At 40.1% G+C, this 25,197-nt stretch overlaps 1 protein-coding gene across 5 annotated transcripts in view; it reads left to right on the forward strand.

Annotated features, from left to right (window-relative positions):
• The window catches only part of tbc1d1 (TBC1 (tre-2/USP6, BUB2, cdc16) domain family, member 1), a 57,396-nt gene that overhangs the window by 1,973 nt on the left and 30,226 nt on the right, over nt 1–25,197 (forward strand). For 3 of the 5 annotated variants that reach the window (XM_078259886.1, XM_078259894.1, XM_078259901.1), the window contains exons 3-9: nt 17,136–17,726; nt 19,348–19,437; nt 19,538–19,642; nt 22,784–22,916; nt 23,649–23,740; nt 24,555–24,671; nt 24,936–25,058. In XM_078259886.1, the coding sequence (XP_078116012.1) occupies nt 17,136–17,726; nt 19,348–19,437; nt 19,538–19,642; nt 22,784–22,916; nt 23,649–23,740; nt 24,555–24,671; nt 24,936–25,058 (1,251 nt within the window). Of the gene's footprint in view, nt 1–3,147; nt 4,103–7,008; nt 7,416–17,135; nt 17,727–19,347; nt 19,438–19,537; nt 19,643–22,783; nt 22,917–23,648; nt 23,741–24,554; nt 24,672–24,935; nt 25,059–25,197 lie in introns of those variants that run through there. The other 2 variants (XM_078259908.1, XM_078259916.1) reach the window with 2 other exon arrangements.

The following is a 25,197-nucleotide window of genomic DNA, read 5'->3' on the forward strand; positions in this document are numbered from 1 at the left end:
CCGATTAGCAGGATTTGTCTGCTGTAAATAGCCTTGGTAACTACAAGACAACAGACAACTAAACACTCTGCAACTGATCTTAGACAGTGTCCTCATTTAGGATCAGTGGCCTGAGGGCAGATGTAATTTGTGACGTTGACAGTGATAACCTGGAACGTGCTCCAGACTGCGTCGTGTAGTGCAGGCTGTAGGGCGGCCGTTGATTGGCTTGACCATTTCCTGACCTCACGGCGCACGTGTCATAGTTTTTTTTTTTTTTTTTTACATACTTTAACCACAGCAAGATGGTCGCTCTTCCCAAACGCAGGTAGTGATTCCGCTCTATAGTCGTTTTTGAATGGTGTTTAGCAGTGATCCAGAGTGTTTACTCCCCTTGTGGCACAGTCAATATGTTGATGGAAGTCAGGCATAACCATCTTTATTTATTTTTTTAAAGATTTAAGATTAATTTTTTGGGGCATATTTAGGCCTTTATTTGACAGGACAGCTGAAGACATGAAAGGGGAGAGAGAGAGGGAATGACATGCAGCAATGGGCCGCAGGTCGGAGTCAAACCCGGGGCCGCTGCGTCAAGGAGTAAACCTCTATACATGGGCACCCGCTCTACCAACTGAGCTATCCGGGCGCCTGGTGTAACCATCCAACCATGAAGTCTCCAGCAAAAATGAGTACAGCGTCAATTATGAGTCTGTGAGCAGTTCAGGTCTTTGCAAAGATCCAACAGGGCAGTCTCCACATACAACACACACACACACACACACACACACACACACACACACACACACACATTCATACACATTCATACACATTCGCACACTTCTGACCAACACCCTCCTGATCTCTAAATCTTTAACCTCTCCTCCACATTTGCCAACAGCCTCTGCACTATAAAGTTGCAGCTAGTGTGACTCAAGTCAGAGAGATTGGAAACATCTTCATTTCATGCCATGCCCAAACTACAAAGACTTAAGAGTTGGCCAAATTAGAGAGATGAAGACAATGGAGGATACTAACTGAATCAGAGAAGTTAGAATATAAAATGTAAGCTCAACCTTGATTTAGGACTGTTTTTCTGGCTCTTTACAAGGCACATGCGCACACGTCTGGGCTCACATAACAAATACCTGCATATGCTTCAAATCTATGAACAGCTAGCATGTACTGTATCGTAATAATATAAACTGTAATTGACCATAAACACACAGGCTGTTCATGTGTTGGGATGACTGTACCTAGGCTTTTGTTCTGTGTGTGCTTGAATGAGAGTCAAATGAGCTTGCCTTACATTAACCGAGCAGGATGTAGAACCATGTTGCCATGACGACCACTTCCTGTGGCCCAGCGCCTGTTGTGATATATTTTTGTTGTGGGGTTTGTGTGTGTGGATGCATGTTGTTCTCTCTCTCTTTTCAGCCCCTTCAAAAATGCGATGATGATGTCAGGCTGACCACCTGTTGTTCTAGCTCTGTCACATTTAGACACACACACACACACACACACATATCCTTGGTCACTGCCAAAGGACTTTACAAGAGTCGTTTTGCTTTAGTTTATAAAATGTTGTGAGCTTAGTTCTTATTTAATACAATAAATGCGAATCTGCAACATCCTTGCGCCCTTAGAACCAAAACCACACACACACACACACACACACACCACCAGATCTGTAAACATTTTACACAGGAAACATTGAACCACACACACACACACACACACACACACACACACACTCACAACTCACAACTCACACTTTGGGGGAGGTAATGGTACATTAATTTGCATCACAATTTCATGTGCAGCAAACATCCAAGTGTTTATGTATGGGCTCACATTCAAAAATAGAGCTGCACAAGATGTAGGAAAAGTAAATGTTAATACTTAAAATGACATTTTCAGTACTATATCATAACAGTCACACACATTACGAGCCCTTGTGAAATTAAAGGTACGGTAGCATTCGTCCAGCTTGCAGTAGATATGGTAACAGACTATGATGATTCTTTGGTCTGCTGTATTATATTTTGATAGTCGTTATGATAGTTAAGATTGGAGCCTAGGAAATGCATTATAATGGTCCTCACTTGTACAGTGCAAATTAACTTCTGAGCTATTCACCCAACAATTTGAACTGCTGAAAAATAAGATGAGAATTTTTATACACAAAACAAGACATGAGACATTCAAGATATTCAACATCCAACTAATTGGCTGTATTTTGAAATTCACTGTGCAGGGATTTATTTTCATATAAAGATGTGGGACACTGTTATAAGCATTATTTGTTTTTCATAAAAAAATCATTACAGGAAAATGTATCATAAGTACATAATTTAAACCCTGCCGAGGACAAAACTTCCGCTTCTGTGTCGGGACAGAAACTGTCTCAGGGTCTGTGGAGTTTCTCCTGCTGCTCCTGGAGTAACAAAAGTAACCACAGGGTGTCACTACTGAAGTGTACACAGTTCACAATGTTTCAGTGTGAACATTTTATAAATGAATATGTGTTTCTTGCAGTTTTTTCATTGTTTGATTTCAGTTGCTGCTAATTTATGTGTTACTACCCCATAGTACCTAACTATATAATTATTTTTATTTAATGTAGCTTTATTATTACTATTACTTAATCACTTTTCTGTGGGTGAGCAGATGGTAATGATTAAAGATTAGATATTTCAGTATTACTACTTATTACTTACGTACCTATTTTATCATTATCTATTTAAACCTGAGATTAGTTGTTCTATTACTAGATGCTAGTTTTGACCATTGGTGATTAATTCATGGTTACCAAATGACTGGAAATAACTATTCTCTTTTAGATATCAACGTGATGAAGTATGTAGTCAACTTTTAATGACACACTAATCACCACAATATTGAAGTAATACATATTAAAGTTTGCTTGTGACAGAAAAGTTCAGAGGAATCTGATAAGTCTTATCTAATTGAATTTGATATAATATAATCATTCATAATCAGATATCACATCATCAACCAAATTGAAATCCCAAACCCACTGCTTCATCTTTATTAGATATTAGTAAATATTTATTAAAGACTATGTGATACTCCATTCTCCACTACTAGCTATTTTGTATCACTATTTCTACTTGATATTAAATGTTTAGGTCCTACAACTGTATGATCAACATGTGGGTTTGACTAGTCTGGTATTAATTAGAAAAATATAGAAGTAAAATAATTGAATCACTATTTAATAGCAACTTGTGGTTAAAACAAATGCTGATGTGATATTATCTAGGTACAGTAGTTTTCCTATAATTTCATTTGAAGACATGGAAATGAGACAAGTTAATGACTTGTTTCTGGATGTTGCACCATCAAAGTAATCTACAATACAAACTGTACTGAGACTGTAGAGTACGAGACAAACTTGTGTCAAATGTTGACCAAAGGACCACAAAACAATGGTTTGAAACTACTGGGCCATGACGTTCACTATTCATCATTCCCAACCAAAGTCTATGTTCCCAACTATCAATTGCAGCAGTGCATAATCCCAAGGGCATTCATTCCTACTTGATAGGGTCTGCTCTGTTTACATTAAAACGGAAATACTTTTTACGTTCAGTCATACCAACGAAGATAATAGACACAATCTTGATCATGCGGTAAACTGAAAAAAATATCCAAAAGTCTACCGCCTAGTTTGACTGCCCCGGGACAGGAACTGTGTCAACCCAATTCTCCAAAACGTATTGGCGGATTTAGCTGCGACAAGCTAACCACAGTTAACTGGAATAAAGTCGGAAGTTGGTAAATTGGCCTTCAAAACAAAAGCAAACCGATGGGTGTATAAAAGATATCCATATGAAGTTATGGTCATATCTTACTTTGAAATTTCTAAACTGGATGTGTTGTAATTTTATGTTGGCCAACATGACGCTAACCGCAGGATCCTCAGCTTCAGGGAGCAAATTCAACTTTCCAATGAAATTATATTGAAGTGTCCCACACGGTCAGAGACAAGTCTCGGCGAAGTAACCGATCAGATCTCGTTTTAGTAAAGTTTATGGCGGATGGGATGAAAGCACGACTCCAGCGACTCAACCTGTTCAACATGAAACAAGAACAAAAAGATGTAAGTTAAGTCTGAAAGGCGTGTCGGTGCGGTTTTGTTAGCGAGCAGTCACATTAGCCAAATTAGCGCAACCTGTTAGCCAAGTTCAACAAGTTAGCTCTCGTTAACATTACGTGACTCCAGCAGAATAGTCGTTACATGTCTAGTAACGTGTTTTTTTTAAACGTTAACCGTACTCATTAGTTTTCATAAATTATGAGTTTACATATTCTTTATTTAAGTAACTACACAGGCTTGTCTTCATGTCAAATGTGCCTGTTTGACAGTGTAACGCTTTAAATAACAAGTGAGCCTAATACACTAGCTAACAGTACATGTAACTGCTCTGTTACCGCTCTTCTTCCTATTTACTTATCTGGCTACCGCAGTTGTTGGTCAACCTTTCCTTTACAATAACTGGTCAAGAAGTTATGAGTGGCAAATGTCATCACTCAGTAATAGTGTACATATTTGTTAGTGTCTTTTACATATTTTTATTGCAATATTTCTATTCTATATTTATGTTCTTCGCTGTTAACAGTACTTTGCTGTATTGTTTATTCCCTATTTAATATTATTAGTGTTAATTGTATGCACCAAACACAGCAAGTCAAATTCCATGCAAAACTTACTTTGGCAATAAATCTCAGTCTGATTCTGGTCACTAAATGGTTGCTGTTGGTGTGCTGGTTGTAAATATTGAGGGGCATTTAGGTTTCTACAACTGCCAGCAGTTAGATGTTTAATGTACTGTAGACAGCTAAACAAAATGTATTATATTTATTATATTAGATAGTGATAAAAGTGTCAGTTTTTCAGACCTACTTTGAAGTTTGAAGATACGTTTTCTTTTGAATGGGGATTTTATTACAGCATGTAGGCCTACTTTAAATCAGGTTTATTATGTATTTATTATTGTTTATCTGCTGCAAATTATGGTGTGTGCCTGTGGTTGGGGTCAGAATAGTCTCGCTTTGCCAGACCCTTCTCCAAAGCGCGCTGAAGGAGGGTCTGGCTACTCCACATAGCATTCGGAGATGGGAGGAAAACGTGCTCTGGTTTAATGGCATTTCTTTAAACCAGTCAGAATCGTCATGGGCGGCGCTAAACTCCACAGAGAGCCGCTGTAAAATAGTCATCTGAGAGAAAACTCAGATTGGACAGATAGTCTAGCTAGCTGTCTCGATATACCCTGCAGAGATCTGAGGAGCAGTCAACAATAGTCCTCATAAATCCACCGAATTTAAAATTCCAACACAGAGAAAGCGGAAGGAAACGGAAAATACATGCATCCGGCGGAATTTTCTACGGCACTGGAGCAATCCCGGAAGTGTAACGTCAAGGATATAGACTAGGGTCAGAACAGTATTGTTACATCTTCACTGTTGGTTATGTATTTTGAAGTAAAGTCTATTAGAGGTAAAATAATGTATTGATTAGTCTATCGACAGAAATGAATGATAAAAAATGTTTTGAGCAAATGTGACAAGAAAATCACTGTTTACAGTTTACCAAATGTGAATTTTTGCCAATGTCTTCCATAACAGTAAATTGACCTAACTACCTTTTAGGTTATGGACTTTTAGTTGGGCAAACACATTACCTTGGGCTCTTGGAACATATGGTGGACATTTTTCTTTTTTTTAACATTTTCTGACCAAATGATTCATTGATTAATTGAGAAAATAATGTGCATATTAATCAATAATTAAAATAATTATTACTTGTTTTCTGACCAGTTGGCACAGTCTCATTTGTATCAGGAAAACCTGCTCAGTGCATCATCATCCTAGCTCACGGTGTTGCTCAACATGGTTTTTGAAAATCTTTCAGTTATTAAATATGGGATTTTCCTCAACTGGATGTTGTCAAAACAGCTAGCTCTGTTAAACAGTGACATACTGACTGTCAGACCCTCTATAAAGTTTAGAATATGAAAACCCAGTCTGCTTGGCTGTTGTAATGTAGGTGTATAGAGTGAGTCATGGGGATATCACCTCCAGAGCCATTGTGCTTACGCCAGGACTTGACTCTTGGAAGAGGAGGCAAGTCGTTTTGTACACCGTATTAGTCCCATAGTCTGTCTCGAGCTCTCACTTCAGCACTCTCTCTCTCATGGCTGGTTTCACACACAAGCTACCTTAAAGCCTTGGCCAAAAGTGAGACTCAGCGTTATCCTTTGAACTGCAGAATATTGGGGAGTGTGGCCCTTTTTGCAGGTGCTTTTTCGTTTTCTGATCAAGCAATGTGATATAGTTTGAGTTGTGATGGAAAACTAGTGATATTTACTTGGTTTGAATGGGAGATGTTGCTTGACAGAAATTCCCCACCATCTCCAGAATGACATATGAGCTGTCATACAGTATAGGCTCTTATCTTCAGCTAAAATAACTGCCTTCTGTCTCAACTAAGAAAGTACCCTAGGCAGCTTTTTCATTTTGACAAAAAAAATTACTTTTTAAAAGTGATTGGTGTTAATGATTACCCAAATTGTCCAAGAGAGACTTGTGCTTGGAATACCTTTTTTTCTTTCTTTGCCATACCCTCTACTTGTACTCTTTGGTCTCACATGCGTTTCCCTCCCTCTTCATGTGACACACTCCTTGTGCTGTTGTAAAAACAAGCCTGTAAACCAGAGGCACCTTCCTGTCGTTTTACAGTATGTCTGACAGTCTGCCCTTGTCAGTTGTCAGTCCCCTTTTTGTCTATTTGTCTAGCAGTCTGTCTTTCACTTTGTTTATTCAACGTTTTGTTGCCTCACCTATCATCGTGTCAGTCTTTGAGCAACACCTATGCAATCTTCCTAGATGAGAACACTGGGGTTATCTGTGAGCCTTACCAACCTCATTTTTTCTTACCCAAGAGTTCCTTCTGACTCAGCACAGCAATTTGACAACAAGCCCCTACATTGTGTCCCTATCACATTTGAATGAGTTGGTCATCTCTGCCTCGCTTGTCTTTGTGCTGTGAAGTGGCTCCTTGGACTCGTGGGGCAGTCAACCAGTGCCTGCTTTACGACTATCACCACCCTTCGAATATTTTTCCTCCTTCTCTCTTTTGTGCTTAACTGTCTGTTAGTGGTGCTTCTCATATGTTGTATGGCTCCTGTACTTTGAACTTCTGTGAGCTCTGACTTTACTCCACGGCACGAGACCCAGGCATATGACCATGGGAAGTGCAGAAGAGGGACTTTTTGCTGGCTCGTCATCGTTGTTGATTTTCTAGACCGGCTGGTGTGTCACTGGGTTTTCAGTGGCATTCCTCTGTAACCTGTAAACATTTTGACCTCCTGACATCTCTAGTCAGACTTCAAATATCCATTTAGGCTAGTGTGGTAAGTTGGACCTACAGTGTTTTTACAAAGTATTTTATTAAGGTGCTGTATGAGTAATCTGTCTCTGTGTGTGGCATTTGTCCATATTTTACTCATTTAAAAATACAGATCATTAAGTATGGTTAAAACTAGATACTTGTTCACTTTTGAACTTTAAAGTTGACGATTCTATACATTCTTTCATTGTTTAGTTTTATCTTTGTGAGAGCAAACGTCTTGTCATGTCAGCCTACTGTTTAATAAATGTGGAGCCCATGGCTGTACTGGAGTCCCTCAGCCTTGTAAGAGGGGTAAACTACATAGTTTAGAAAGTCTAGAAAGAAAGAAGCCTAATGTAGCCAATGAGTGAAGACAAATGGAGACAAGTTGATGCATCTATAAAATACATTTGTGTGTTTGTCTTTATAATAATAATGATTTTGTCCCTAACAGTTCTGGTAACTAACCATTGCCCTTCATATGATATCCTCCCCTTTGACCTTTTTGCTCTCTTTGACAAATACTGAAAATGTTATTTTGGTAATCGCAATGAATTGCAGCTTCTCTTTTACCGGTGGTACTTGTGTAACTTCCTTCTTTTCGAGTTCAGTACAACAGAAGTTCTATTTAATTCTGGTTTGGTGATAGACAACATGCCTTTTCAATGTTGTTCTCTGTGAGAGGCGAAGTTTCTGAGTCTGAGGCTGGGTCCAACTGCCTTCCTGTTTGAGATCATGTTAATGTTACACTGAACAAGATGCTGTGTGTTTAAAGCTAAGGCTGCCCTCTGACGAGCAAACCCTCTCCCCTTCAATCCAATCAACACCTCCAAATCTGATGTTTTAGCCTAGTTTGAGCAGTCTAAAATGGGGAAGTATTGGAATAAGAAATCCAAGAATAGATGACACATGACAATGACGTACAAAGAAATGTGTCTGTTTGCATTCATCAAGGTTGGAGAGATCCCCAGCATGCTATTAGTGACTACCGCCATCATTTTTTAAGCCGTTTTCACACCCATAGTTTGTTTGCTCTGGTCAGAATCAGTTGATGAGTTTGTAAACTTGGAGCGTTTTCCCCTTGGTTCGGTTTCATTTCACACGCAGAAAAATTCAAGCGAACCAAAATGCATTACTACCAGCGCTTATTGGCCAGATGTGTCAGGCGAGAGCAACAAAGTAAATACAGAAAGAAGGTCCTGTGTTCTGGACTAGTATCTATTTCTTGCACCTCCATGGTCAAACCAGCTCATTTCAATAATTCTTCAGACATTGTTTCGCGAGCGACGTTACTACGTCTGCTCTGCTCAGCGAGACTTCGCTCTGCTCGGCGGGCGTGTGTCTCCAACTTTGGCGGCTGCTGGTTTGACCACGGAAATGTGTGTGACGGCGAGCTTGACCGCAGCCTATTTCTGTGAGAGAAACATTGCAAGCTGCTACAGTTTGCAAGCTCTGCCGCATCGCAGATTTCAAAGCACACCTGACTACAGGAGCCATTTAGCTCAGACTTGTGGAGTACACATACAGCAGTTGGGGCGGTTCGAGGTCGCTTGTTTGGTCCGCTTTTAATGTGCATCCGAGTTTGATTGCTGCAATCACACCTGCCCAAACGAACCGCACCAAAGGTGTGATTCAACCGAACTAAATGAGGCAGTTGTGAAAGCGCCCTTAAAAAACAATATGTTCCTTTAAGGTTGCAACAAGCTATAATTTTAACATTGTTATTATGTACTTGATATATCATTTTGTCTGTGAAATGTCAAAAAATTAGGAATATATGCCCATCACAATTTTAAGAAGCTGGTACCAGCAAATGTTGCTATTTTTGCTTGAAAAAAAAATAATTATAAAATAGTTGCCGATTAATTTTCTGCTTAATTGTTTCAGCTCTACTTTTCTTTCAGTTGAACCTTTCTCAAATGAGGAACCATACAAAATAAAATTCCAACATTTTGATATTATGCATGTTAGATTGGCATGTTTGTTACAGGTAGTTAAGTTAAATGTACTTATACAGTCGGGGGTTTCAACTAAAACTGCATTGGGAAGGGAGTACCTGAATGACTAAATAGACTAAACATCATCATGCTGAGCAGTTAAGTAGCCGTTAATCAGCCAAACAAAGCAGAGGGAGTGAAACTGGGGTAGGTGGGCTGACATGATAAAAGGCTAGACCAGTACAATTAAGAAAACAAATCCTCCTCGTCTTTATGGCTATTCTCTGTCTTTAATAACAGAGAGAGTGAGAGGAGAGGCACATGCAAGGACTAAATGTATCTGTTGATTGAGGTGTTTCAGAGAATCAAGCAGTGAAAGCAGAAGGAAGAGGAAAGGGTAGAGGAGGGTAAGCAACAGAGAGAGGTCTGTTGTTAGTGGACAGATAGCAGACTCCACTCTCGTGCCAGGAAGATTAAAAACAAGGAGACACTAGAAGCTAGAGGGTGAGAAACATGGTGTCTGGAATGATGCTGATGATGTTGGGAGAGGGGAATAGAAACAGTGACTGATTGTCGGAAATTGTATGTTGTCTCCGAATCTATAGGTAAAAGATGGCACTAAGACATTTTAAATGAAAAGTGGGGAAGAATACACATTTTTAAAGAAAAGAAATGTTGCATTTCTGCTGCATTAAGTAGGTTTGGGCAGCACAATGAACATTTGTTCATGGGCTAAATCTCTCATTGGTTTTAGGTTATTCAGTTTCAGTTTAATCTTTAGGATAGGATCATATTTTAGCTAATCATACCAGTGTTCTGTTTGAGCAGCACTGGTTGAAGCCTGAAAAATATTGTAAACAAATTAATATCATAACTAATTACACTGGTCGGACTGTTAAGCTCTGTTTCAGACTGATACCTCCGGTTTAGGTTGGTCCTCATCCTCAACACGGGCCTTTTTCAGTTGCGGAAAATACTTTTCAATACATCTGGATTGAAGCAGCAAACATTCAGTGTAAGAGTAAAAAAATGACATAACATTATTTATAAGAGGTTTATTTGATTCACAGCTGCTACATATAGTGTTTTGACCTCGACAACCCAACTGCATTTTACCGCAAACTTGCGACTAGTTCACTTTCTAAAGCAGGCGCAATCGCTTGTTTGCTAAGGGTCAGGTCAGGACTCCAACATTAACCCACTGACAACATTGTATTCAGAATATAAAATATTTTTATAGCACTTTTTAATGTGTGATTGTGTAAAGGTGTTCACGAGATACCAACCTTTCGTGAACTTGTGAATTTCGCCAGCCGTCTTCTCTCGTTTTCATGGAGACAGACGCTGTGTGCACGGAGGGGAGGGGCTGTGTGTGTGTGTGTGTGTGTGTGTGTGTGTGTGTGTGTGTGTGTGTGTGTGTGTGTGTGTGTGTGTGTAGCCTATGTGAGAGAGACACGAGTGACCGAGAGACGGAGGAGAGCAGGAAAGGAAATGCAGCTGAACGAATACGCTGCATGTTTTAAAGGCATACTATGTAACTTTTCCTCATTGGAATGAGACAACCTGTAGGGGGTCCGAAGAGGAAAAGTTACATAGGATTCCTTTAAATAGTGTTAAAAAAATGAATAATAATAACTAAACGCAGTATGTGGCGGCCGGTGTTGATTGTGTGGCGCACCGCCATAAATTAGTCTATGTGTGGGAAACACTGCATTCATTAATGTAAAATCTTAATCTGCAAAGTAACTGCTGTCAGGTAAATGTAGCGGAGTGAAAAGTATTTCCCTCCAAATTGTAGTGTAGTACCTCACAATTGTACTCAAATTAAGGTAAATGTACACACTCACTTTCCACCACTTTAGTGCTGTTTTCATCAAACCCATTCATGCCACTCAGGGCATTTAGCTGACACACTTATCCAGAGCAGCTTACAGAGAAAGAACAAAATGAGGCAGGTATTGTTTTGATAAAAGAACAGGAGTGAACACATCTCATGCCGAGGCAAGATACAGCAGGACCTGGATGTGTCAGTCTGTGAGACTGCAGTTTTATTAGCTGCTCTGGCATCTCACATGAACTGATGTGACTCAACCACTGCTTCTGCTTTGCTTGTCTACTTCCTCCTTTTTTGTTCCTTGGTGTGGTCCACTGCCAGTGTGGTGTAACAAACTGGGCCCACAATAGGAGAAGCATTTGTATTGTAACAATCGCAGAACAGTAAGAATTCAAACTTCCTACTTAGACTTACCCTGAGTTACTGGAGTTTTAGTTATGGAAATAGGGGCGCTAATCTGTATAGTCGCCCAAAAAATGAAAACCGGCATCTGATTGGACGAACGCGTCACGTAGGTCTGGCTGCTCCCGGATTTGAAAATTGCGGCTCGTTCGGAATACGATCTCATATTTTACGGAGATAGTTCACAGAAACGGGTTTCTGAAAACATTTTAAGCAAGAAATAGGCAATGCAGTTGCTGAATCTGTCTTCATTTCAGATCTACAAAGGTCAGTTTAAAAGATTTTCGGCAGATTTTGAGAGGCGTTATTCAGGCTCATCCCGCTCGTCATTACCGGGTTAGTGCTCCACCAATCAGATTGGCCACTGAGTCCGACTGCCCGCCTTCCGATTCAACATGTCAAATCGGCCCAATTGAAGGCTAACCTCCGGCTGACGACGGCACGGAACACACCGGACAGACTCGAGTCACTGACCTCGCCAGATCAATCGGGTTGGTGTGTTGCCTTTACTCACTCAGGGACGCTGAGCTAGAGCAGCTTAATACTTCAGGCTGCAGTCCACCTCACTGCGTGGAATTAGTTATTTTGCAACAATATGATGAAAGGGGAATCTGTATATTACTGTAGTTAGTTATAGTTACAGTGTTGATGTTGCAACTGTTACAAGGCTACAAGTCAACAGCACAGAGTGTTCCTGGTGTGTAGAAGAAAGATCACCAAGTGAATGTGTTTGTAACAAAACACAATATATGTCAATTGGGTGACAATGATCTTATTTCAGGTTTAAATAGCAAACAGACCAGGTTGATATATAATTGAGTATTTACAAACCAAAAGGAACTTGTAGTGCAATGAGATGCCACGTTGTCAGGTTTTTACTGTGTTGCTGATATTTTATTTTGGTTGACAAGGATCAGTGACAGCTCAGAAGACATTTGTTGGATGCCACTTTTTTCAGCTACTCCTGCTTTTCTTTATCTGTATCATTACTATCCGTTACTTTACAAAACTATTGTTGCGTTGAGCTGGGAGTGAGCCATGGTCATAGTCAAACATGCACACTTGCACTTTAGGCAAAAATGTGTTGTTTTTTTTTGCGATTTAAACTTACATTTTGAGTACATTGTAACTGACTTGCTATCAAGCTCACTTTAGCCAAATAATGACCAACCAAACAGCCACATTTCAAACCTACAGTCTTGATACTAAAATGATATGTGATGTATTTCTGGTGAAGTGTTGTGTTGGTTGGCTGATTGACCTTTTTCCCCAAGCCTGTTTATATAACCTTACTTAGCCTCTTTTTATTTTTCTTAAACATTCTTATGCTTCTGCTTGTCTGTCTTTAAAACTGGCACAGGCAATGTGTCAAGACTGTTTTGACTCTCATGGAAATCCTCTGACTTAGTCATGGAAAGAGTGGCTACAGAAAATTATTTTTGTGCGAGTGAGAGCCCTGAGTTATGGTTCATTTGTTCTAGGCTGTCCTCATTTAACCCTCAATATCCACTTATCTGCAGACCAGCCCATAAGAATAGCAACACATCTGCATCACAAAACTAAGAAATAATCTTCTTGCACAACACTTGGAGGAACTGGAAGTGCTTTTACATTACATTTTTTTTGGGATCATTTACAAATTAAAAGAATATATGTTCTAGTCAGGGAATGTTTTTATGTCTTACAGAGCATTAATAGGAATAATGATGAACAGCCTTGTCTGGATATAAATATCCAGGAAGCCGGACAAGAACAACAAGACATTTGCTGCTGCTCTGCTCTGTTTCTGATGCTGCTGTTTTTTTGTTTTTTTTACCAGATAGGCTTGCATCTGTTAAGTATGAAAATTAGTGTTTACATAGATTATATAAACTACATTCACAGCCAAGTAATACAAAATCAGTATAACAGTACACATAATCTTTATTGCAGTTTCCTGGATAAAGTTTATGGATGGCAGTGAGTGTGTATACTTGCTCAAAAGAAAGTGAACGTTTTCAACATTTTTCTATAACGAACTGCTACATCCTGACTGCTGTATCCATTTGGGATTACAGCCGGAGACACGGTGTTTGGAGGGCCAGAGGGGAAGAGCTGTGGCCCTGTGGTCCTCTCTGCTGTTATGCAACTGCAATTGTTGATATCAATGGGGTGTTAATATTAAAAGACTTGTTTAGCTGCTGAGTAAACATAACATAAAACTTAACGTTGTGAACCAACAGTGCTGATTGTGTCCTCCTGCTTATTCCTTACGCATCCCAAGATGAAAGCGACTAACTGAGCCTTTCCCAAAAACAATGCAAGTTATATCTGATATTCCCCGACATTGAAACTTTCAACTTTAATTGATTGATGCAAAGTGAAGCACTCAGTGTGCAAAACAAAACATGCACCTCTTTTTTGTCCAGGTGCAGAGTCCAAAAAGTAGGTAATATCTGTTTCACAATGACTCGCAACACTGTAGAATGCTCCCTTTTTTTTAAATTAATTTAGCAAGAGTACAACGTTTTGAGCCCAGGTTGGTTTTTCATCAGGTACTCAGGCATCGTCACATCATATGTGTTCATGATCGTTCTGTGAGAGCACTTGACAGGTTAACTGGTTAGTGTGTAGATTATGTGTTTTGGAGCATTTGAGTAGCAATAGGCCGATTTTATCAGCTAGCCGATATATCGGGCCGATATCTGCGTTTTTACGTGCATCGGCCCGATATGCGGCTGCTGCGTTCGCCGATAGTTTTTTCACAGCATTATTTACAGACTTGCGTCTACAGGCAGCTCTGTGTTGCTCGAGACGCTGCAGTTCACGTGCAGACCATGCACTGCCCTCCCCCACTAGCAGAGTGCTGGTGCTGGAAGCCTGGCAGGCTTCTAGCACCATGGCAGTCTTAAATTACAAAATCAAGCACTTTATTTCAATGGCTACTTTTCAGGTTTATTTTTTTTATTTTTTATTATTTAAATGTGTTAACAAAGGACATTTTGTGATGACCTGATTATATCTGTCTTTATAATATGTCAGCAAGCAATGCATCATCAAGGCTGTGTTGTAGATGTTGATGAAAGCCTTTTACCCTTGCACAGTTAACCATATGCAGTACACCCATCCATATGATGCACATTGCACACATAATTTGGGTGATATGAATGTAAGATGATTGCAGAAGTGACACTGATCTGTGTTTTTGTTTATTATTTTTAAAGAAATGGCAGAGCAGATTCCGAAAACAAATCCAGCGTGGCAGGGTTTACAGTTTTATGATGTAAATTGAGGGAGCAAAAGCAGTATCGGCTCAAGAAAATCGGCAGCCCATATCGGTCATCGGCTAAGGCTGATGAAAAGAAATCGGTATCGGCGCTGGAATATCCATGTCGGTCGATCCCTACATTTCAGTTAATCATATTTCTGCTCTCCGTTTCTTTGCATTTTGAGTCTCTGTTACAATGTGTATGTGGGTGTGTGCTAGTGTGTATCCTTGTTTGAGTATGCATTTTTATGTTAATGGAACAATGATAAGTATGTGTGGATGATGGAAATGGTCACGGTTCATGGATCTTCGGAGCAGACCAGGAATAGATAGATCCATTTTGGAAAGGTCCGTCTGTCGGTCTGTCGCTCGTTGTTTCACTCACGCAAATACACAAACAGTGACGTGCTGAGAACGTTTAGCTTGCACACAAAAATCCCAAATACGCACAATGCAAATACATCAAGATGAGGATACTGGTAAACATTCAGCTTTAAATAGTTTTATGAGAAATAAAAGTAGACATTACAAAGAAAAAATAGTGTAAAAAGTGTGTTGACAGAGAGTAAAGAGGAAAAAAGCAAAGGAGGGGTCAGGAGGAAAGGAAAGAAGGGATCAAATGAAGGGAAAGTGAGTACAAAGCCTGCTTTGAGACTAAAGGTCCCAATTTGGCTTCTTTTCAACACAGGAAGACGTCACAAGGGCTGCTCTATTTCAGGGAACCATTACACACATTACACCATGTGGCAGGTTAGCTCATAGTGGGGTGTGGCATCTAGGCTACATTGATAAAAAGGTTGAATCTGTTGTTCATGCAGTATGTATTTGGTGTTTATTTCTATGTTTACCTACCATTAGTACTGTAGGCACCCATCTGTATGAGCACCCAGTCAAATACCACCTATAGAAATGGAGTGGGCAGTTAATAGTGGTGTATAATTCAGAAAATGTCACGATTCGATTCAATATCGATTTTCGATTCAAAAACAATTCTCGATTCAAAAAACGATTCACAGTATGTAAATGTAGTTACTTTTCCCATGTGATTGAGGTAGACATACAATATAAAAGAAAAGAAACACAACAAATAAATGTAGTTTGATATTACTTTATATGTCTTCATACAAAAATAAAAACTTTTGCAACTAAAACCTTAAAAGTGTTAATTCAAGTATAAAACTGTTAAATAAAAAGAGCTTTTACATTTAGCTTGTGTTGTGCTGTACTCAGATCAAACAAAAAATACTGCTAAATGTGGTTTAAGGAGTACTTCAGCTACCAGGTTGACGGTGGAAGTTTAGAGCATTGAAAGAGAGTGCGTTGGTTGACTGGCACGTTAGGAGGAGGTACTTTAGGTTGTTGTTTGTCCACGTCTTGTAATCTCTGGGTGATGCCGTACCATGTGAGTTCTCAAGTTTGTGGTGTTTCCCAAATACTTAAAGGTCCAATATGTAAAATATTTACTGTAATAAATCCAAAAATGACCCCAATGCGTCATCAGATATTAAGGAAACATGCTAAGTTGAAATACTAAATTTTCTGACAACAATTCTAATGCCAGTATTTTCTCCTTTTGAAATTTCCGTTCCGTGACGGAATTTCTGTTTGTATTTGTTGTTATCAACTGCCCAGTTTGTCAGCCAGGCCGGGTTGCCAGATATACCTGTAAAAATGTAAACCCAGCGCGCTACAGCTGTAAGGTTAGTACAGCCATAAAAGCAGCAAACAAACGAACAGGATCAACGGAGATTGATTTTTTTGACAAAAAAAACGGCATGTTTCTAATAGTTGCGTGAGCAGAGACGTAACAAACCCATCTGGGTAAATATTGGAGATGTATTTGAAAGATGGAGACAGCTTAGAGCCCAAAAGGACGCAGAGTTGGCTAATTTCCTCCTGAACAGGTAAGCATTAGCTTCAGGCTAATTTATCACAGCTACTAGGGACGGGTATTTTATGTCATTTCAACATTTGTGTAGCTACTCATTACACTACATTGAATTATATAGCTAGAGTACCCGAGTTGGTTACTCGCAAAAACAATTGAGACACAGCCAGTGAAGTGATCCCGACTGTTCCTGGCTAACGCCGCCATGCTAACCCTGCTAACTGCTAACATTACCAGGACCAGGCAAGCAGCCACAGCTGTTTACAACGTGTAAGCTGCTGTAGCCGACAACGGTGAGTTAGGTTTCATTGTTGTATCATGGGCTCCAAAAGTTTTCAAGGTTGTTTGTCTGTCGTTAACTGTCATGCAATTACAAAATGTTTTATTACAGTAGTTATATTTATATTCTTATCTCCTGCTTGCTACCCCTCCAGGTTCCTGAGATCATCAGTACGTTGAGACAAGCTGGCAAGAGCTCCGCACGCAATGATGACATCACCACCATTTCCAACAAAACTTCCACTGGAGGCAGCGATTCCTCAGAAAACTGCTTTTCGTCTCTCTCCACAATGACAACCTCCGCAGCACCATCTGCTGCTGTGTCTCCGACAGCCTTTTCCAAGAAGTTTGAGGTGCTGTTCTGCGGCCGTGTGAGTGTTGCTCACAAGAAAGCCCCTCCGGCCCTGATTGATGAGTGCATCGAGAAGTTTAGCCAGTTGCATGGCTCAGGGACGAGCAATAAAGAAGGAAATAGTGGGGGATTGGTGGGTGAGCTGAGGAGGGTATTAGCCTTTCAATCCAGTGGACTCGAGAGAAGTGACAATGGTAATGGTGCTGCAAGGAGCCCAACCACTGGGAAGCATCCTGTCCTTTTTAAAAGAGACCCCAGCTTTCCCTGTCTGCAGGCCCTGGATGAGAATGGACTCTCTCCTGAGATCTCTCACACCAACACTACAGACTCACACACCAACTCTGCTGGAGTACAGCCCACCAGCCTGCAGGAGAACAGGACCATGCTGTTTACGGTAATTTTCATAAATGAACACACGCACACAAGCAATAGCAAGTATGCTCTATTAACTCCCATTTTTATACTCTTTGATCGTTAGAACCCGTTACAATAACTGCTTTTCGAGAAATCACACTAAATCTTGATATCTGTCCTCGAGATATAGCCATGTGCCAATCATTGGGACAATACAAACTGTACAGTATATACTGCATTGACATCAGTCTTTAATGCATTGTCTACAAAGATACACAATATGGAACTGTCAAATCACGCAAACACTCTTCAGTGTGAGTTCTTTCAGCTCACACACTGGTTTTCTCAGACGTCTTTGTTGAGAATTAGAAGAGAACTTTGTAGTGCTGAAAAGTGAAATTTTTGATTCCCTAAATAACAAATCCTCATACTCAGTCGCTCATAAATGACAGAGAGGGAGAGAACAAAAGAGAGAAAAGAATATAAATCCCCTAATGACTCAGCAAGAGCAAATGCTGACTGCCGCTCAAAATGAGCTCCGTCATGCTCCCCTTACTCACCTTTATGTGACCTTAGTGACCTGCTGCCAACAGTCTTCCTGTTTGTCCTCTAGACAGGAAATGGTGACCACTGGCACAGGAACCACCGGGGCCTGTTGCTGTCCCTCACAGCAAATACAGACCTATTATTGACACTGATGATACATCCTGCTGCTGATATGGGTAGTAGACAGAACTACCTCATTCTGGTGACATCATCGCCTATATTATGAACGGATTAAATCTCCCTTTTCCTCTAGAAAGAGTCTGATAATGTGATTGGTGTTTGATACAGTAGAACAGCGCAAGGGCAATTTGTTCACAGAAAGAATAGCTGTGCTCACAGAGCGTGAAGACTTGGGATTTAACAGACATGAGATCACTTGCTTATTATGAACCACTGAGTCCCTTTTTGAGGTTTAGGAGTGAAAGTGACTCATGTCCTAATGATTGTATGAATGGGAATATCCCCATAAAGCAGAACTGTTCTAACATTCATTGGTACTTTTTGAAAAGAGAAAAAAATGAAACTAAAAAGATTATTTTTAGGCTGCCTTTTATATCATAAAATCATTAAGAAAAATGTGTGAGTTTTCAAGAGAAGTGTGAGACACGTAGTACTTGGCACATATCTATTTAAGTCTGTGAGACTCATTATTGCTGTCGCCACCACACCACAAACCTCACCAAACACACAGAAGCACACTCTACTGTACAGACCGCAAAGCCACAAAGACGCACGCAGACAAGGGCGCAGGTTTTGTTTCAACATTGGGGGGGACACATTGTACCCGGGGGTCTTGGGGTCGTCCCCCATAACATTTTGAGCGTCAAACAACAGATCTGTTAGAGAATGAGACCTTGTTAAAGTTTAAATCTACATAAAAGACATGAAATCACAAGAAATCACATCTTTATTTTTTACGGCTCTGTTGTGTTCTTTAAACCCCCCCCCCCTTTGATGTAGACACAATTCTTGTTTTCTGTACATGTTTTGAGCCCCCTGAATGGTTATTTTTTACCTACCCCTCCCGAAATGCCTATGCATCATGCACACACAGAGACACTTCCAGTAGATTCAGGAGTCTAACTGTTTTGTCTTTGTCTTTTTCTTTGTTTTAGGTGGGCAGGTCTCAGATCTTCTTGGTTAGTCCAGACACTAAGAAAGTTGCCATAGAGAAGAGTTTCAGAGAAATCTCCTTCTGTTCACAGGTAGGAAGCACTGCGCTTCTACACATAATTGTCTGTTTAGGCTTGTGTGTGTTTTTTAAACCCATCCTGAATCCTGAAACGCCTGATCTTTTCTTTTCAGGGTATTCATCACGTGGATCACTTTGGCTTCATTTGCAGGGAGACAGTGGAAGGAGGAAGCTTCCACTTTGTTTGCTATGTCTTCCAGTGCACCGATGAATCACTGGTGAGAGACAGAGAATGAAGGGAGAGCATAGTAGAACATGGCAAGAAAAGGATCGGACATATTGTTGTGTGAAAACAACATGATATTCCACGCGTTTTTCCCTTTTTGTACATTGTCTGCAGAAATCCAAATGGGCACATTTCTGTTAGTACAATTCATTCATTCATTTATTTATAATGCACATTTACACACGTAGAAACGTCTTTTGTATAATCGTTAATGCGAACACAATGCACAGTTGAGCATTATGTGTATTTTCTTGTAACTAATTTCACATATCAGTGCCCAGTGTTTCCCACAGAATTAGATTCTATTTGCGGTGGTAGCTGACCCGGGGGTGGGGGGTCCACGCGCAGAAAGAGGTGCAGAATTCTTATACTAATTGTACTGCAAATATCTTTGTATAACAGCTTAAATAGACAATCTGCCCACAGTCCCATCCTCAAGGTTATAAGGGTGCAGGGGCAGTTACAGCACACAATGTAATCTTTCAACAAACAAAAAAAACCCACAAATTTGCTCTTTGACAAAACAAAAGATACTACACGTTGTAATTGTTTTTAACAGCCAGATGCTGTTCACCTCTTTGTGACCTTCTGCATGCAAGACAAAAAAAGGAAACTTAAATGTTACTGTATATGTTGTTAACTTGTTGAACACTTGAACATGAACAAAATTTAAAACAAAATGTTTGCAACTTACCTAATTACCCCAGTGGGGATTGTTTTGTGTCTCTTACACATAATTCGATATTGATTAGCAGGTAATGTTAATGTTACAGCATGGTAACCTCGACAACGCAGCTGATAACGTGTGCTAATGTTATATCCTTACTAGCTAACGTTAGGCGTCTTACATTACTAATAACATGCATCCGTGTTGGAGAAATTCATGATACCAGGGTTTTTCCTGGCTCAGAGTTGGGGGACACGTATGAAGCGGGGGTCTGTGGGTCCTCCCCCAGGAAATTTTGAGCGTCAAAAACGTCATTTACTGCAATCGGATACATTTTCAGGCACAAATTTATGGTGAAAACATCTTAATTTATGTCGAGGAAAATACAAAGTTCTGCAGGTAACAATTCAAAATTTTAAATGTAATGGTATATAATGCAGTAAGGGAAGGGGGCTTTCGCATCTGACCACAAATGATTAGTATGAACAGGGCTTAACCGTATCTTTTTCCCAAGGAGCACGTTTTGCTCCTCAGTTGAAAAATGTAGGAGTGACTTACATAAGGTAACTGCTCTTATTGTTGTAGCTAATGTGTACAATAATACAATAGTGTTATGAATACAAAACATTATGAAGTGTAATATTTTCTAGTTTGAAATATTGATAAATAAATTGTCAGTGATGTTGAATAGCCTATAGGCCCACAGTGGTGTAACGGACCGCCCCTACAGTTCGGCAGGCAACCGCGGATTAATTGCAAATGTAACCATCATAGCGTGAAATACAGTTTAACTGATGCTGCTACGTGAACGGGGCTCAGCAGAGAGGCAGATCGAGACGTCTTGTTCACAGAGTCACGTCAATGCCAAAGCACTCAAAACTTTGAGTTTCATGCGTAAAATTTATTGTACCAAAACACGGAAAGAATGACTTAACGCGACATACGAGAAGTTTTTATTTTTACAGGTTATGAAACTGTCTCAATTTAATACTGCTAGACGGCAGTGTAGCCCGCCGCGCAGACACACAGCAGTCGGAGTTCTGCGTCCAACAGCAGCGGTTTCTGGCTGCGCCGCCGGTCCCCACAGCAGCACGGTCACCTGGAGAGTCTGGTACAGTCTGACTCTGCAAACGGACATCCCATCAGCGCTATACAGCGGCGCGTTCAGATCCAGTCAAATCAGCGCCAGCCGCATGTGTATAAACAGTGGTGACTGTGGGTGAGAGGGAGGCTGACTGCTGAAAATCAGACGTTTTGGCGCACAAGATATTCCTTTGGCGCTAGCTAAAACCTCTTTAAGGGGCGCCAAAGCTTTATCTATGCAGTAAAAACCCTAAATAAATACCGGTAATAACTTCATCAGACTAACCATTAAACTCCGGATGGACTCCAGCTGTCTTCTCCGCGGGGAAAAAGATCGATGTGGGAAAAAGCAACTTCTTCTTCTGTGTGTTAATTTGCGGATCGCAAACCAAGTTTAAGGCTCATACCGCCACCTGCATTACTGTATTAGAGTGTGTAGAATAATCAATGGCATTAATTAATCTGCACGGAGAAGCTATTCACAGTCGTGTGTGTGTGTGTGTGTGTGTGTGTGTGTGTGTGTGTGTGTGTGTGTGTGTGTGTGTGTGTGTGTGTGTGTGTGTGTGTGTGTGTTTGAGAGAGAGAGCGAGAGAGAGAGAGAGAGAGAGCATATACGGCAGTATGTGGCAGTCAACATTGATTGTGTGGTTGGCTGCCACAAATATATTAATGTATGGGAAACACTGAGTGCCTCCAACTCACTGTGCATATTTGATTATCCTACTCAGTTTAATTTAACACCTTGCACGTTTGCTTTGGATTTAAATTGAGTGCCACAGTGCATGAAGCTGATATTTTTCTATCAGTCAAGATTAAATTCTGCTCTAATCCTTAGACATATGACTCAGTGCATCTGTGCTCCACTGAGTCATGGTGGGGTTTGATAAAACCCCTTAGTCATTAGACGGATGAACTCTGTTGTATGATAGTCAGCTAATGTTGCACTGTAATTTGCTTATACTAGATACTGACAGTAATTGTTGAAAGAATGAGTCACTGGGCCAGTATTTGACTGCTGCCAGAGTCAGAGAAAAACTGTATACTGTTTACTTTTATTTTTACTTCTACCAGTTTTATACTGCATGAGATTTATCTGCAAAGACCCAGATTTTCATCATCTATTAAACCTAACCTTGAATTAGAACAGGGGAGTTATGGGCACAGAAACAGAATGGATACTTCATATTAAAAAAAAAATAATAATAATAATTAGTCCATTGGTCAAGAATGGGGTGAATTTGTTCTAATAATTGTTCTCTATCATGGAATACAGTTTTAAAGAGTTAGAAGCGAACTCATAGATGCACTGACAAATTATTGAAAGGCTGTATGATGGACGGATTTTAAAAAAAGCCTAAAGAAGACTGTATTTTGCTGTTGTAGGTGGATGAGATCATGCTGACTTTGAAGCAGGCGTTCTCTGTGGCAGCCCTGCAGCAGAATGCAAAGACCCAGAGCCAGCAGTGTGACAGCTGCCCCATACAGCAGCTCCACAGACTGTGTGAGAGGATAGAAGGTAGAAAACTGTCCCTGGGCTCCTTTTACAGTACATGTCAGAAAAAGAAAAGCATTTTCAAATTCTAATTGGTTGGAGTAATGTTGATAGGTCAAGTTTATACAGTTGTACACATCTATATACACTGATAGTAGAATAAAAAGCTTAACGTGCCATTTTGTTCAGCCAGTGTACATCACATTTACCTCTCTAAATAATTTAAATATAGTGGCAAAAGGCTGAACCTAGCAGTGGATTTCATAAATATTTGATATTTCAATTAAATGTGTTCTGCGAGTTGACACTTCATCTGAATGTGATGTATAAAAGGAGGAGAAGGACTAATGTGCTTCTGTGTGAAGAACAGCTGGACACCCAACACACAAACAAAACTTCAATACAACAAATGTTTTAAAGCTGTAACAATGGAGGCAAGTTAATATTTTATGTTTACATGCCCACAATTCTGACGAGGCCTTTACTTTTGTCTTCAGTTGTCACAAATGTATTTATATTTGTGTGTATTTATCTATATAAATAACTGCATCCCAATGGGTATAAGGGCATATTATGCTGCTGAATTAGGCGAAGAATAAACCAGGACTAGGAAGTTTGCAATATGAGAGGGCCACACCATTGACCCTCAGTACCCTACATACCGTATAAACAAACACGTACTTATATGTGAAACAAATCTGATATGAGACTAGTCTTTTTTGCAGTGTTTTTATTCTGTATTTACATATTTTTCAGGTCTTCCACCATCTAAAACCAAGCTGGAGCTTCAGAGACACCTGGCCACTCTGGACAACCAGGAGCAAGCATCAGTCTTTGAAAACACTATGGTAATGTGTCTACTTTGTCTGTGCACCTGTAGTCCAATGTGTGAATTCCTAGAGTTCTCTTTGAGGCGACTTCAGCTAGAAGCAAACCAGTCGGTCTTCAATTTCATCACCTTGAATTCTTTCTTGCATGCCTCCACAGTGAATGAAGAATACAAAAACTGAGAATAATAAATAGTAATAGGGGGCTGCATGGACATGGCCCAGTGAGTAATTGATATACAAATGATCATGTCGAGGGTGAAGTATTCCTTTAAGTTCATCACCACGGAATCGCATTTATTTCATGTGGGATTTACAGTATTCGGTATTTTTTTACCTCATCTCTCTGTTTCTCTGGTGGTCTATCGTGCTCTGTGGCTCTCTCAACACTTCAGTCTCTTTTCCCACAAGTTGATTGTTTGATAAAGCACATCCATTTAACTGTTGGACGTGGATCTTTAGGCCTGTTGATGTTATATATCCATCGTTGTTTCACAGAATGTTGTACAGTTAAAGAGGAGTCTTTAGAGGCGAATGCCCTCAAATATATCTCTATGACTCAGCTGACATCTGCTGGTGTTGTAGCTGAACTGCAACACTACAACAGTGCTGAACTGTCAGAGATCAGCAAATCACTGCTTTTCTAACGCAAAACAGTGCACTGTATCCACTAGAGTCATTCCATGTAATGTAGCTATTGTCCAGTCAACAACCTTCAGATTTAGACGCTATTTTTATGTCATCATTTACAAACTGTTCCTCACATGTCATGTATTTGCCAGGGTTGAACAAAACATGTCATTTTAAAAAAAAAATGTATGTCCGTGTGTTTCAGAGGGCTCGTCCTAAGAGCGATCAGGAAGAGAATGAGTTGGTGATGGCCTCTTTAAGGAATCTGTATGAGGAGAGGCAGAGGAGCCATCAGCACACTCTGCCTGGAGACAGAAAACAGGTCACTTTTGGATATCTCTTATGCACACATACTGTATACACCACTGTGCCAGCTCTCTCTCTTCTTCTCTCCGTTCCTGTCTTTATGTCCTACATTTCCTCCAAAGGTTATCCACAGTTATATTACAGAGTAGTTCACCAAGAAAACATAACTTACACAGCGTGTCATACTATACTTGTGAGAACCTCCTATCTCTCTTTCACTCACTCACTCACTGTCTTGCGTTCTGTCTCTGTCTTCCTGTATCTCTGCCTGTTTATGTAGGTGTGTGAGGAGGCAGCTCCAGTCCCAGTTGAGGCACAGCAGAGTAGCAGTCGGCAGCGACTTGAGCAGTTCAAGAGCCGAGCCAAGCGCTCTCTCACTGAGTCCCTGGAGGGGATCTGGAAGGTAATAATGCTCTTTCTTTTTTTATACTCAATAATGCTTTCACAAAAAGTATTCACTTTACATATGCTATGTTGTCAATATTTTTGTTTTTGATCTAACATAGAAAAACAGGCATTTTGGAGAACATGGTAGTTTTTTT

This window comes from Sander vitreus, chromosome 2 (assembly GCF_031162955.1).
Source record: "Sander vitreus isolate 19-12246 chromosome 2, sanVit1, whole genome shotgun sequence".
NCBI lineage: Eukaryota > Metazoa > Chordata > Actinopteri > Perciformes > Percidae > Sander > Sander vitreus.